Consider the following 16226-nt stretch of genomic DNA (forward strand, 5'->3'; position numbering starts at 1 on the left):
GCGTAGGCCGGGCGGCTACAGCTCCGATTAGCCCCCTAGCCTGGGAACCTCCATATCCTGCTGGAACGGCCCTAGAAAAGGCAAAACTTTCTTAAATGGTTATTTTCATGATGTACAATATGTTTAACCCCAAAAAGTAACTTATTACTTATAGCAATGATAATTATATTAAAACCACTTTATTTCAGAAAGCTAAACAAAGTCTTTTGGGGGTGGGCATGCCATGGCATGTGGAAGTTCCTGGGCCAGGGATGGAATCTGAGCCACAGCAGTGGCCTGAGTTGCTGCAGTAACAATATGGATTCTTAACCCACTGCACCACAGGGGAACTCTATAAAGTCATATTATTCTTTTTTTTTTTTTTTTTTGTCTTTTTGCCATTTCTTAGGCTGCTCCCACGGCATATGGAGGTTCCCAGGCTAGGGGTCTACTCGGAGCTATAGCCACCAGCCTACACCACAGCCACAGCAACACGGGATCCGAGCTGCGTCTGCAACCTACACCACAGCTCAGGGCAGCGCAGGATCCTTAACCCACTGAGCAAGGCCAGGGATCGAACCTGCAATCTCATGGTTCTTAGTCGGATTCGTTAACCACTGTGCCACGACGGGAACTCCAAGTCACATTATTCTTAATGCTACAGATCTTCGGGAATGCTGGAAAAAAACAACCAACCAACCCCTGAGAAGCTTTGCAATTAGCATACTCTTTGAAGGGTCTTTATGTCTTGAGTAAAATTTTTCCACCAAGATAGATTCTAGGATGTTTTACACATTCATACTCTCACAGTAAAATCACAACAAACCAATAAACACATAAGTAATCACCATTTGGGGGGGTTGGCAAAATTACTGTTATAAATCTGAGAGAAATTAACAATTAGATCCAGACAGTTTTACCAATATTAAAAAGTTAAATGATGAATTAAGTAAATGCCATATAGTTCTTCAAAACAATAATTACAAATATCAAGATATCCTTAAATATTAAATCTCTTGCAGGGCAAAAGCATAAGTTAATTGTACCCAGAAAGCTGGCTTTTAGAAGCCCAAACTGGCATGGACTAGACTTTCATGTGGTAATTAAAGAGCCTGGGCTTCGGAATTAAGAATCAGACAGCTTTGTGGGGGTATTTTTTTGTTTCATTGTTCGTCTTTTTAGGGCCGCACCCATGGCATAGTGGCGTATGGAGGTTCCCAGGCTAAGGGTCAAATCAGAGCTACAGCTGCCGCCCTACACCACAGCAACAGCCATGTGGGATCCGAGCTGTGTCTGCGACCTATACCACAGCTCACGGCAACGGCTGGATCCTCAACTGACTGGGTGAGGCCAGGGATCAAACCCACAACCTCATGGTTCCTAGTCAGATTCATTTTCCACTGCGCCACGATGGGAACTCCAAGACAGCCTTGGTTAGTGGCTGTGTGATCCTAAACAAATCTCTTAAACTTCAAGCCCCACTTCACTCTCTGAGAAATAAGGATAATATCAATTACCTTAATGAGGTTTTTGTGATGAATAATGAAAATGTAATGAGCTTAGGGAAGCACTTATTAATCCATATCAATTTAATATGCTCCAAACTAATCAAGGCCAGGCTATCCATATAGACTATATCAAATGAAACTTCCCTGTACCATAAGGAAATTTATAAAAGACATCCCATTGAAAAATTTCAATAGAGAATCATATTCTGTTATTAATACTAGTGTCTATTGAATCTTTTATTTAAAACAATGGTTATCCACCTTATCAGATTTAATAATTTTTATAAGAAATATTTTTATACCCAAAGTACTATACTAAAAAGATATGCCTAAATAATCAATGCATACACATACTTGGAGGGGGGATATAACATACTACCTGTAATAAAGGAAAAAATAAAAGTCAGTTATAACAAATTATATATTTCAGATTGCAAATACTCAAGCACGACTATATATGAGACAACAAAGCAGCACTTAGATCCAAACTTGTGGTCCTGGAGCCTTTCTGTCATCCCAAGGTTTAAGGATGCCAAGCGAGCATCTGGGTTTAACACCAAAGTACCAGATGCATTTTGTTCTCCTTTCCAATTTGGTCTATATGTTGTATTTGAACCTAGTTTGGGGATTTTTGTTTTGTTACATGCTCAACATTTGGCAGAACACAATATATGGCTTCAGAAACAGACCAAAGGATGGCAAACCAACACCAAAATAACCTACTTTTCCATTATTATCTCCCTCTATTACATCTCTCTTCTCTGACCTTCCATTCCATATACTCCATTTTCCAGGTCAAAAGTTCTAAACCCTGGGCTATAAAGCAGAATGATCTGCTGGGATGACAGAAAGGCTCCAGCACCTCAAGACACCTACCCTGGGCCTTGTTTTGAGAGATTCTGTTTCAGCTGGTCTAAGAGAGTAAGATTAGGCATCATACTAATTTTTTAAGCTCTTTTGGTGACCCTAATATACAGAGTAAGTCCCTGACCACTGTTACCAATAAACTGGGTATGTGGCTCTTACTCATCCCACCAAAGCACATCCTGCATGGGGAAGGCCCTGTTCACTTGTCATTCAGCCTGGTACCTTTGCCTAAAACAGCTTAGCTAAAGTGCTAAAGATATGAGCAAGGGAGTGACATGAGGACTCTGGAGTCCCATTGTTTTGAGTTTTGAATCTCAGTTCTACTATTTCTGAGCCTCTGACCCTGGAAAATTCTTGGTCTGTTTCATCATATATAAAAAGTGATTAACAATGTCTTCTTTATAGAGTTGATACATGGAGTAAATGAGATAATATCATGTGCAGTGTTCTGCTTTCAAGGCTGGCATCATAAGAGTTCCATTAAGTGTTGGCCTTCGTAACAACTCCCTACTTAGATAAGTAATTCTTAAAACACTTTGAGAAATGGGCTGAAATAAATGAAGATGGAAGCCCTGTGGAAGTATTAAGAATTATAGTAATCAAACCTAAACTACAAAAGGCAAAAATATAAGAGGACAGGATGAATGAAACTTACAGAGACAAAATCAAAAGGATCCCATAATATATTGCAAATGGAAGATACACAGTAGGAAATTTTTAAATATTTGGGGTTTTTTTCCCCAATTTTTTTACTATGATAAAATATGCACAGCATAAAATTTACCAATTATATATTTTTAAGTATACAGCTCAGTGGTATTAAACACATTCATAATGTTATCCAGCTATCACCATCAACCACTTCCACAGCTCTTCGTTTTGTAAAACTGAAACCTTACACCCATTAATAACATATAGCTATTTGTTTTAAGCCAGTATGACTGGGAAGAGACAAATATACTGAGAAACAGGCTAACACCTGAAGAGGAACAGGTGGAAGAAATGAGGCATTCAGTTCCAGTTGCTTGTGTTTGAAGAAATACTACAGAATGTTACTGTGAAGATGTCCCACAGGTAGCTGAACAAATGAATCTGGAGCTCAGCAAAGAAATGTATGTGCCATCTTGTTCAAAATCGCTATATTCTAAAAATCCTCTTTTCTGACCACTGTGTTCTCTCCTTCACTGCCTCTACTTCCCCACTGATGCTAAATCTCTTCAATCTCTGGATTTTATAATACTTAGGTCAGAGGTCTCAAATTGGCAGCTTCTGCCACATGATTTGACTAATTTTGATTTCAAAATGTTTTGAAAATTTTCTGAATTAGTGGTCAACATTTAAAAATCATGAGATTTGGAGCTACTGTTGTGCTTCAGTGAGTTAAGAACCTGAGTAATGTCCATGAGGATATCCATGCAGGTTTGATCCCTGGACTCGCTCAGGGGGTTAAGGACCCACAAGCTGCAATACAGGGGGCAGACGAGGCATGAATCTGGCATTGCTGTGGTTAGGCCAGCAGCTGCAGCTCTGATTCCACCCCCAGCCTGGGAACGTCCACTAGCCGCAGGTGTGGCCCCAAAAAAGGAAAAAAACAAAAAACAAAAGTCGGATCCTGCATCCTCATGGATACCAGTAGAGTTCATTTTCTGCTGAGCCACCATAGGAAACCCCCCATTTTTTTTTTAATGAAATAAAAATCATGAGATATCACATAAATTTTAATTTTCAGCTACTTCTCAAAAGTGGAAATATCTGAGGGAAAAAGTGAGATCATATTCCCACATGGAAACACTCAGCTGAAGAGCAATTGATACTTTAAAAAAGGGAAGGAGCTTGGCTGGCCTCTGGAGACTTTTGAGTGTGTGACCTTTGGGGGCCATGTCTGGTTTCTTCTTTTTAGTCTTATCAGTCCATCAGTCACCTATCAGTCTCACCTACAACCCTACCCTACCTAACCCAGACCCCTGAAAGCAAGTTGCTTTTGTTTTTAAACCATATGTATTCTAATCACACAAACACCAGGCAGAGTTGTAAGAACAAAGTTGAAAGTGAATGCACTCTCTGTACTGGGTCTAGGCTCCTCAGCCTCATCTGCAGCCACAATGGCATTCTCTCAATTCCAGGAGCCACACATGCTCTCTGCTTCCAAGCCTTTACACACGCCCCCACAACAAAGGCCGAAGTCCCTTCTCCTAATCATTTTTCACATCTCAAATGACATTTCCTCAGAGACACCTTCTCAGATTCTCCCTAGCAGTTTAGAATCATCCCCCTTTCACATGCTCCCATAGCTCTTTCCCCTTCTTGGTGGCAGTGAATAGTTATACTTTCTCAATGTCTACATCGGAGACAAGGGTCTTAATCTTGTTCACCACTGATTTTCCAGTATGGATAACAGCTGGTCAAGTATTTCCATAAAACTTTCAATAGGTCTCCTCAGCACGTGTTCTTCAAACATGCCCACCCTGTTAGCCCTCACCTCCCCCCATTCACTTTCCCCACTGCAGCTTCCAGAGTAAAGAAAGGTAGGGTATTGAAAACCCTCTTCTTAAACTTCAAATGGTTTTAAGCAGGAGGTGACAGCACCAAATTAGCGATTTTAAAGGATTCTGCTGACTGCAAACTGCAAAATGAAGGGAAAGAAGAAGTGGACGTGGGGAGTTCTGTTAGATTTCGATATATTACTATTCCAAATCTGGAATAACGTGGATTCTATACATCCACCTGGTTTTTCTCAGTTAGCCACACTTCACGATAGTCTCCACGGCTTCATACATAAAGTGGCATTATCACCGCGAAACCTCTGGACCAGCCCCGTTCCCAAATGTTCGTTTCCGCCCCACTGTGACAACCACGACGCCCTAAATTCCCTCGGACTCTGCCAGCTGAGTCCAGAGGCCACACTTGACGCAGCCAAGCCAGTCCTACCCGAGGTCGCACATGGGCCGCTCCGGGGTCAATGGTTCTTTGGAGGACCAAGCAGAGAACCGACTCAAAAGAGTAAGGGGGAGGAGGACAGCTAAGGAAAAAGCAACGAAGACACCCTGAAAGGCGACGTCGAACCAGGGAACCGAGGACAAGGAACAGGGAACAAGGTTTACCAAAGCGAATCCTCGTACACTCCCACTACAGCTTCCCTCTGCGCCTCAACTACCGGCTTAAACGAGCCACGCCACTTATGCGACAAAGAAAACGCCATATTCCTGCGACCAGTTTTAGAAACCACCCGCTACTTTTAACCAGGCAGGCCAATCAGCACGGTGAGGCCTTCAATCAAATCAGTCACATTCCGATTGGCCAATGGCATTGAAGACTCGGCCCTCCATACCCAGCTCTGATTGGTCTTCAATCCCGGAATAGGCGTTAACCTCAGGAAGGAGCTGGCAAGATGGCGTCCCTGGATCGGGTGAAAGTACTGGTGTTGGGAGACTCAGGTGAGCCGCTTAACCCACCTTTGGGGCTCCCGACACTTTTGAGTTATATGAAAATCCTCCCCTTTCACTCCCTCTCCACCCATCTGCGGATGAACTGACTCTGGCGGGGGGCTGACATCCCTCTCAAGGCCCAAAGACTACACTTCCCAGAGGACTTTGCTCTGTTTAAGCGAGCCGCGGCTTCGCAAGTGTTGGGGGCGCGGAGCCCGGGCCTTTCTCTGTTTTTTTTAGGTTTTTACATCTGTCTACCAGATGACCGCAGCTTAGTGATCCTTTGTTTTAAAACATATGCGGATACTGAGTGTGGTATTAGACGCCGTGCTGAGACAAAGTTAGGACCTTTCCTTTAAGAGATTTTGTTAATTAAGGAAATCAAACGTGCGCTTAGGAAACTGTACCAGGTGCTTTGCATATATTGACTCAATCCTGAGATCAGGCCCGTTATCCCATTTTACAGATGAGAAAAGAGAGGCGGAGGGCTGTAAATGACAGAACTGGTTTGAACCGAGAGCCTGTGTGCTTAAAACACTAACCTATATTATTTAGTGAAATAGCAGGTAGTAGTAATCTTTTACGCTCAACTGGGCTTCTTGTTTTCTTTATTCTCTTTAATCTTTTCTTCTTTTTTTTTTTTTTTTTTTTGCTTTTTAGGGCCACACCCAGAGTATATGGAGGTTCCCCGGGCTAGGGGTCCAATCGATCGGAGCTACAGCTGCCGGCTCACACCACAGCCACGCCAAATCCCAGCCAGGTCTGCGATCTACACCACAGCTCATGGCTCCAAACATCTGACACAATGTCTATCAGAGCAAATATCCAAAAGTCAACTCCAGAAAAGCATATCTATGAAATGCAAAGTTACCATTTATTCCAAGTTTTTAAAGAGCTTAGGAATGGAGATAATGAGAAACAGAATGAGAGTGAAGTGGAAAGGGGGAAATGAAAACTTCAGTTCCAGTTGTCAAGTGTCCAAGGTGTCAAAATAATTTTAACACTAGGAGTAAACTGGGCTTAGCATTAAGATGAGTATGACCCTCATCTTAATTTTTCTATTTCTTACAACCCAGCACATAAGAGGTTTTCAATTAAGATTAAAGAGAACAGGAGTTCCCCTCATGGAGCAGTGGAAAGAATCTGACTAGGAATCGAGGTTGCAGGTTCCATCCCTGGCCTCGCTTGGTGTGTTAAGGACCCCAAAGAGCCTGAAAAACAGCCCGACCAAACAATAAAGTTGTTGGGGAGAGGAGATGGTTGAGAACATTTTTACATTGCCTGAAGATTAGTTGAATTACAAAATATTTTACTGAGCATTTAATACTCCCTTCAGAAAGTTGCACTTTGAAATTCTATGAACATAATCTAATTTATGTCAGCTTTAGTTCTTTTGCTTGAAGTGGTGTTGAAGTTAATAAAAGCACTCAGTTTTACAGATAAAGAAAGCAGTGCTAGTCTAAATGGACTTTGAAAGAGTATCACCAAGTAAGATTTAGAACTGGAATCCAGAGTTAACAGTTTTTGATCATATGTAAAGTGAGTGCTCTCTCGCATTTATGATTCCTTTTCTTTTGCATCTAACAATCTCTTCACATTACATTTTGTTCAAACTAGTTGATTTATTCTCCCCCCCCCAAAAAAAATTTTTAAAACCTTCAGCATAACAGGTACTGAATTAGATGCTGGGGCTATAACTGTGGAATCAGTGCGTTATGCAACAGGGTTAAATTGGCTGCTGCATTAAATGGGGAAAATGATCAGGCAATTAGTAGGTTTCTTTAAATTATTATAGTTTAGTTGTAAAAGAGAAGACACAGCAGTGCCCACTGGGAAAGTGACTGATCTTGTCACACATTCACTGATGTTAGGCTATATGTGTAAAATCAGTTATTACCTTTTTATCAGTTCTCTTTTAACAGTGATTTGCTATGTGACAGATTTGAATATACTTTTTACACTTTATCTGCCTTTGTGTTTAAACTTCAAAGTTTGCTTTTGAATAAAGGCTTATTTACCCCGTGAAAATTTGAGGATTTTGCAAATATATAAAGGGATGACTTGGGATTTGTTTGTATTTCTTAGAGATATTTTATAATTTAGTGAGAAATCCTGAAAGTTTCTCTAACATCTCATACTCTTTTGTCTTTGTTCTTTCAGACATAGGGGATGAGCTTAACACACTACCAACTCTATTTGGAGCTGGCTTTTATTTGATCATACTGAACTTTTTTCTGCAGCAAATTAAGTCATTCTTTTGATCTAATTTAGTCCTAATGATGAAAACATGGGATCAGAACCTCTCAACATTCTTAAAGTTAGCCACCATTCTTGGTACTTCAATTGTTCTTACTATTTAGGGTTCATCCCATGTTAGCTAACTCTTATCACCCAAGGCAGTTAATTCATAGACACCTATACAATATTACTGCATAGAGATGTTTACTCTGACACAGTTAAGCTGAACTAGAAGCTCAAGCATTGAATCAAGCTAACTAAATGCCTAGCTGTATGCTTCCAACATAAACCTACGTGCAAACACGAAAATCAGTAATATGCCCTAAAGGCCGTAGATACCAGTGGGTTGTGGTAAATACAAAAAAACTCAGTTTAAGTACTCAAAAATATTATATACCTATAAGTAAAAAAAAAAAAAAGAATTAAAGGGACATCTGGGAGAATATTTGATTAAATTGCATGAGCAGCTAATATATAAAGCGGTCACATAAATTGGTAACACTAAAACCCAGTAGATAAATGGATAGAGCACATCAATAGATAATTCATAAGAAAAACAACTGATTATCACAGATGATCATAATTATACCATTACTAGAAGGTGAGGAAATGCAGGCTAAAGCAAGATGTCAGGTTTTTTTCTTTTATAAACTAACACAGGTGAGAAAGCAACTTCATACTGTTGAGGTGCAACAAGACCTGCAGGTTTATGGGTATGGCTGGTGGTAAAGTAACCAGATAAAAGTTGTCAATATATATAATATTTATATTTAACTTTAAATGTTGATTTCCTTTTACAAACTAATTTCACTTCTGGTAAGATATACTAGGAAAATAATTTTAAACAAAAGTTTAAACAGAAATCTTTTCTTAGCATAGTGAGAAGTTCAAACACCCTATTAAGTAGAAAATGGTTAAACCAATCAATATGTTTACTCTCTGAACTATTGAGACAAAAGATGTTTATGAAGATTATTTAATAATATAATTCTTAGCCACTAAATAAGTGGCTGTTCTGAGTACCCTGTTCTGAGTACCAGAAATTAAAAAAAAAAAAAAAAAGATGAGTAAAATCCAGTCTCAGCCCTCAACTTAAAATTAAGCACAGTGAATAAAACTGATAAAAAAAGCAAGTGTACTAGTGTATTTTAAATGCTCTTTAGGAAAATGCACAGTGTACAGTGGAGATGCAGAGAATGGTAGATGACATGCTTTGTTCTCTGTATGGAGTCAGAAAAGACTTTCTAACTACAATAATGGTGAGTCTTGAAAGATTAGTTCACCAGACCATTGGGAGAGGGAAATGGAAGAGAAGGATGGGTAGGATATTTAAGACAAAGCCAGCTATGCAAGCAAAAGCTTATGTTTCATTGTTTTTAAGTACAGTATGTATATATTCACAATAACAACCTGTCCATAGAAAAATCTTGCTTGTGAAATTAAGTCTACATGCTGACAGCAGTGCTCTTCAGATGATTCTTTTTCTCCTTTTTATATACTTTATAAATAATCTGTAAATAGAATTTTATAATAAAACGTAGCAGGCCCATACACAATAATGCACACAAAGAGGTGGTCTAAATTTTTTATTGCAACTAGTGTCACATAAAGATTCACCAAGTGCGCTTTTTATAATGGCTTCCCAAAATGTGTTAACTTAATGAATAACTCTACACAAAGTGTACATGAATAGCTCCATTCCCTTTCCTCTTCCTATAGATCTCTGAACATATTCCTAGCATTAATAACTAGATTATCCTGAACACAGGAGATCTTTATGAAAATAAAGTGCTGTCCTGCTGAATGGAAGAAGATATTTTCAGACAACATGTCTGATAAGGAAATATCCAAAATATATAAAGAACTCAAACAACTCTAAAATCAAAAAAAAAAATCTAATTAAAAAATGGGCAGAGGACTTGAATAGACATTTTTTCCAAAGAAGACATGCACATGAAAAGATGCTCAACATCTCTAATCATTGGGGAAATACAAATCAAAACCACAATGAGATATCATTTCACACCTCTCAGAAGAACTATCATCAAAAAGACAGTAAATTACAACTGTTGTCAAGGATGTGGTGAAAGGGGAACCCTCATTTACTGTTAGTGGGATTGTAAATTGGTACAGCCACAATATGGAGGCTCCTTGAAAAATTAAAAATAGAACTACCATATCCAGCAATTCCACTTCTGGGTATTTACCTGAAAAAAAAAAAATAACACTAATTGGAAAAGATGTATGCATCTCTATATTCTTTGCAACATTGTTTACAATTGTCAAGATAATAGAAGCAATCCAAGTGTCCATGGATAGATGAATGGATAAAGAAAAAATACACACAATTAGCCATACAAATAACAAAATCTTGCCATTTGTGACAACACAGATGGTTCTAGAAGGTATTATGCTAAGTGAAATAAGTCAGAGAAAGACAAATACTGTATGATCTCACTTGTACATAGAATCTAAAAAACAAAGGAACAAACAAAATGAAAGCAGACTCAGATACAGAGAATATATGATTGCTAGAGAGGAGGGGTGGGGAGAAGGTGCAGGGAATTAAGAGGTACAAACTTGCAGTTATAAATAAAGCACAGGGTTGCTCAGTGGGTTAGGGATCTGGCATTGCTGTGGGCTATGGTGTAGACTGGCAACTGTAGCTACAATTTGACCTCTAGCCTGGAAACCTCCATATGCAGTGGGTGCGGCCCTAGAAAAAGGCAAAAAGACTAAATAAATAAATAAGGCACAGGGATGTACTGTACAGCATAGGGAATATCACCAATGGTACTCTAATAGCTTTGTATGGGGACAGATGCTTGGCTTCATGGTGATCATTTTGTAATGTTATTTAAATGTTGAATCATTATGCTATACACCTGAAGCTAACATAATATTGTGTGTCAACTATATTTCAATAAAAAGAAAAGGAAATGCTACCTATAAAGGTAAAGGGCCATGCTGTAGAAGAGAAGAGCTATTCTCTTTTTCTAAAGGGTAAGCCTGGTCCAAGTGGTTGACTGCTTTGTAAAAATCACTGTATGGGAGAACTGGAGTGTCAAAATACAGAAATGTGCAACAGTGAATCCCTGTCACTGACAGGGTTCAAGCACAATCTGAAAGACCATCTTACATGGTCTGAGGAAAGGACCTCAGCATTGGTGGTCAGGATAGACGAGATTACCTCTAAGATATGTTAAGATTTTCCAATTCTGAAATCGGCTGAATAGATGAAATCATTAAAAAGAAAAGGGATTCATTCATTTGAAATTGCCGTGGACCAGTAGTTCTCAAAGTGAGTTTCCTGGATCAGTTGCATTAGCATCACCTGGGAACCTGTTAGAAATGCAAAGTCTTTGGCTTCGTGACAGATCTGCTGAACTGGAAACTCTGGGGAGAGAACCCAGCTTTCTGTTTTAACAAGCCCTCCAGAGGGTTCTAATGCCAAATTTGAGAGAACCAGTGTCCTTAACTATCTTCTCTTTACCAGTGAAGCTTATTAAATGGTTAGTATGGTATGAACACTCTTCAAACAACCATATGCTTTACATATTATTACTGCATATTCTGCCTTACTTTTGCCATAATAGATTTCAGCGTGTCTTTTATATGACTAGAGTTCTTGTTTCTTTTACAGGTGTTGGGAAATCTTCACTAGTTCATCTTCTATGCCAAAATCAAGTGCTGGGAAATCCATCATGGACTGTGGGCTGCTCAGTAGATGTCAGAGTATGTGTTTCTTATATTTTAGTTTTTCAGTGTCTTGTTAAAGATAACTTCTTCAGGAGTTCCCATTGTGGCTCAACAGGTTAAGGACCCAACGTTGTCTCTATGAGGATGCAGAGACACTGCATCCTGGCCTCGGTGGGTTAAGTCTCCAGCATTTCAGGCTGCAGTGTAGGTCATAAATGTGGCTCAGATCTGGTGTTCCCATGGCTGTGGCAAAGGACCCAGCTGCAGCTCTGATTTGACCCCTGGCCCAGGAAATTCCCTATGCCACAGGTATGGCCATTTAAAAAAAAAAAAGGAAGGAAGGAAGAGAAGAAAGAAAAGAAAAGAAATAACATCTTCAAACTCATGATCACATTACAGTTAGACTAAGTAGTAGTCATAGCTGGGCTTTAGTAAGCATCTGCTCTATGCTGGATACTATGTCAAATGTTTTACCTGTTCATTTAGTCTTTTTTAAACTGTGAGATATAGTTACAAAACTTAAGGCATAGAGAAAAGTAACTTGATCAAATTCATTCAGTTCATAAGAAGCAGAATCAAGATTTGATCCCAGTTAGTCTGATTTCAGAGACTTAACTTTTAAATACTATGCTATTTATCTAGAGTTTACTTAACATCTTCATAAATAATTCTGCCTAAGCCTTTGCCACTGAGACACCAACTTCTGGCTAGAAATATATAGCCAAAGCAAAAGTGTCTGGAGCCTTGTCTAGATCATCTGTTCCACCTTAAGAAACACAAGTGCAGTTTCCAGTGAATTAACTATCTTCCCAGATGTTGGTCTCGCTAATTCTGGCCAGTCCTAAGTCTCTCTTCCGCAGGCATTCCTGTCTCCATTGAGTTAAGAAATAAATAGAGAGGGTATAGTAGTTAGCTAGATTAACAGTTATTTTCCCTCAGTTCCTTGAAGCTGTTGTTCCACAGTCTATGATGTATATTGCTGCTAATTAGAAATCTTCTGTCAGCCAAAATATTATTCCTTTTTCAGGTAGTTTCTTCTCTCTAGTTGTTTTAGAAAAAAATTTTTTTTTCTAGTCTTTGCTGTTCTGTAGTTTTACTAACCTATGTATAGGGGTGGGATTAGTTTATGGTTATCCTATTTGGAAGTAGTATGCCTCGTGTCTATCTCATTTTTCAAAATTTTTAGCTATTATCTGTTTACCTGCCCTCATTCCCTCTCTCTTCTTCTTTTGAATTTCTATTGCATTTTTGTCCTCCACATCTTTTAATTGCATGTTCATGTTTCCTATTCTTTATTTCTCCTTGGTGCATTCTGGATGATATACTCATATCTGCCTTCCAGTTAACAAGAATCTGTTGAGCTATACCTAATCTTTTTTTTTAATATGTCCACTCCGTCTTTTATTTCAGTGACTGTAATTTTTAATTTTGAGAGGTTCCTTTTGGTTCTTTTTCAAATGTCAAAAATTTTCAAAATATTCTGATCTTTCATTTTTTTAATTTAAATTAATTTCGACATAATATTTTATAGTTTCTTTTGGATTGCTCTTTTTTGTTGTTGTTGTTGTCATTTTTCCTGGATGGGTGGTAGATGTTCTACTTGTTGTATATGCTGACTCGACTTCATGGAAATATGCCTGTTTGTTTTGTAAATCTTTGGGGATGACCACATCTTTAGCAGGATTTGTTTTTTTTCCTTTTCCCTTTTAAAGTCTTAATATGCTGTGTCGTAAGAGTGCACTACCTTTTCATTTCTGTTGCTGCCAGAGCACTAGAGATTTCAATGGTCCTTGTAATTTCTCAGCTAGAAATTTCCATACAATCCTGATAGTGTAAATTCTCCCAGTATCCAACTGTGATTTACATTTTGTGTGGATCTTTTATCTACTCTCTACAAGGTCCCTGACAGAAAGTTTTTCCTGCTTTCCTGAGCCAGTGGACATAGTTTTGCCTACTCTCTTCACTGACAGTGCTGTTCATCAAGGGTAAACATTTCACCAGAGAATCTGTCTTTTTTTCATTTTTTAAAGTTTTATTGAAGTATAATTGATTAACAATGTTGTAATAAGGGAATCTCTTCTTTGTCACTCACCCATATACGCATTTGCTTTAAAAGCTAGAAAACAGATCCCTATTCTTGGATGGGTTCTAAAACTCTAGGGACCAAGCCCTGAAGCTATAACTGAATCTGGATCAGCTCCCACTTAGCACTCTAAGTTCTTTCTTCATTTTTAGCATCTGGGGAATTTCCCCTTTTTTTTCTGTTACACTTGTCCTTTTCATTAAAAAATATATCTATTTTTATGGCATTTCTATATATCCGAGGTCAAAAGGGTCTTGTCTGTGTCATTTCAGCCTGCTATGCTCCCAAATTCTTAGATATGGAAGAAAAAGAAATTCTAGATAATGAGTTCAGTGGCAACTTTATTTAGAGAGGAGACCTAATAAAGAGTTCTGGACAAAATTTGGACTTTTCTAGTTCCTTTTCTGTGAGAAAGTATGACCTATTGAAAAGAAACCTACATGTGAACTCCCACTTCCTAGGTCAGTCCCTATGTTGCCTTTTGCTTCTGAAAGAGACTATTCAGTTTACTTTTCTGAGCCTTAGTATGCCATCTGCAAAACAGAGGTAAATGATACCTGCCTTATCTAGCCTATAGGTTTGTAGAGAGGATCAGAGAAGCCTAAAAGATGTGAAGTTAATAAAATCTAATACTTTACAATCTGAAGTTGAAATTGAACTTAAATTCAGTTTTCTGCCCCTTCCGCCACCTGCTTCTCTTATCCACCCAGAGCTGTCTACTCATGTAATTTACCTTTCGTCTTGTTTGGGGTTTTTTTTTTCCCCTTTGCTTATTAAACTGGCTAAATCTCCAGGACAGTGTTAAATATAAGAAGCAATGCTAATATGCATCCTTGTCTCATTCCCAATATCGGGAAACTTTTAATGTAATACCATTAAATATGGTGTTTGCCATAGGATTTTTTTGTAAATACAATATATCAGATTAAAATTACCTTCTCTTCTTATTTTGATGGTGTTTGTACCATGACTTGGTGTTGGATTTATCAGATGCTTTTTCATGATAGTCGTAATATCCCTGCTTTGTTTTGTTACCGTGGTAAATTATGTTGATTGATTTTTAAGTGTTAAAACAATTTTGCATTCTTGAAATAAATCCAAATTGGTATAGATGTATTAATCTAATCTTTTATTATGTAAGTAGATTCAGTTTGCTAATATTTTTTGTTCCTAAATATTTGCATCTAAATTCATGAGAAAGGATTTCCCATCATGGCTCAGTGGTTAAAGAATCTGACTAGGAACCATGAGGTTGCGGGTTTGATCCCTGGCCTTGCTCTGTGGATTAAGGATCCCGCATTGCCATGAGCTGTGGTGTAGGTTGCAGACGTGGCTCAGATCCTGTGTTGCTGTGGCTCTGGCGTAGGCCAGTGGCTACAGCTCTGATTCGACCCCTAACCTGGGGACCTCCATATGCCATGAGAGCGGCCCTCAAAAAGGCAAAAAGACAAAAAAAAAATAAAAATAATAAATTCATGAGAAAGATTGACCTGTCATTTTCCTTTCTCATAATCTTCTTGTGGGGTTTTAGTTTCAGGATTATGCTAGCCTCATAAAATGAAGCAGGAAGTTTTATTTCGTATCTATTCTCTGGAAGAGTTTATATAAGGTTAGTCGTCTTTCTTTCTTAGATATTTGAAAGAATTCACAGTTAAAAACATCTGGGCCTAAAGTTTTCTTTGTGGGACTTTTTAAATAACTAAAGAAAATATGAAAATGACTATTTCTTCTTGCCAATTTTGGTAACTTATGTTTTTGAAATAATTTGTCCAATTCATGTAAATTCTCAAACAGTGTGCTTTTATTATCTTAGATTATCTTTCATTATCTGCAGGATGTGTAATAATATTCCTTTTTACATTTCAGGTATGGATAATTTTTGGCTTTTCTCTTATCTTCTTGGTCAGTCTTGCCAGAGGTCTGTCAAGGATTAGTTTTGGGCTTTGTTGATTTTTGTTTATTATATGTTTTTTTCCTATTTTGTTAATTTCTGCTCTTTATTATGTCCATACTTCGTTTGGGTTTAATTACCTGTGGTTTTTTTTCTAACTTCTTGCCCTAGGTAGTTGTTTCAGTGAGTTTCCCCCACGCCCCCCAGGCCTCCTTTTAGAGCTCTAGAAGAGTCCAAATTTCTATTTAGGCACAGCTTTAGCTACATCTCTGAAATTCAGTTCAAAATACTGTCTAATTTCCATTGTGAGTTCTTCTTTGACTCATTGATTGTTTAGAAAAGTGCCACTTAATTTCCAAACTTTGAGAATGTTTATTATCTTTTAATTGTTGATTTCTAGCTTCATTGTGCTCAGAATGTATGCTGTTGCTTTCATCCTTTGAAAATTGGGTGAAATTTGCTTAATGCCAGTTTTTGTAAATATTTCATGTGCACTTTAAAAAAATGCATATTTTGTAACTGTTGAGTGCATTGTT

General features: G+C 38.2%; 2 protein-coding genes across 5 annotated transcripts in view; one reads left to right on the forward strand and one right to left on the reverse strand.

The window, feature by feature from the left end:
• The window catches only part of GTF2E1 (general transcription factor IIE subunit 1), a 38593-nt gene extending 33091 nt beyond the window's left edge, over positions 1-5502 (reverse strand). For 2 of the 3 annotated variants that reach the window (XR_014824710.1, XM_021070304.2), the window contains exon 1: positions 5283-5502. The gene's annotated coding sequence lies outside the window, so the exon portion shown is untranslated. The remainder of the gene's footprint in view (positions 1-5282) is intronic. The other variant, XM_021070303.2, reaches the window with a different exon arrangement.
• Positions 5503-5727: 225 nt separating this feature from the next.
• Positions 5728-16226, forward strand: part of RABL3 (RAB, member of RAS oncogene family like 3) — a 44354-nt gene continuing 33855 nt past the window's right edge. For both annotated transcript variants that reach the window (XR_014824712.1, XM_021070305.2), the window contains exons 1-2: positions 5728-5788; positions 11661-11752. Coding sequence is in view for 1 of the 2 variants with exons in the window: in XM_021070305.2 (XP_020925964.1) it covers positions 5743-5788; positions 11661-11752 (138 nt within the window). In the remaining variant the exon portion in view is untranslated. The remainder of the gene's footprint in view (positions 5789-11660; positions 11753-16226) is intronic.

The sequence above is a fragment of the Sus scrofa genome, chromosome 13, assembly GCF_054392235.1.
Source record: "Sus scrofa isolate SSC_HxYL_T2T_F1_AM1 chromosome 13, Sscrofa_HxYL_maternal_Yorkshire_Landrace_v2.0, whole genome shotgun sequence".
Taxonomy (NCBI): Eukaryota; Metazoa; Chordata; class Mammalia; order Artiodactyla; family Suidae; genus Sus; species Sus scrofa.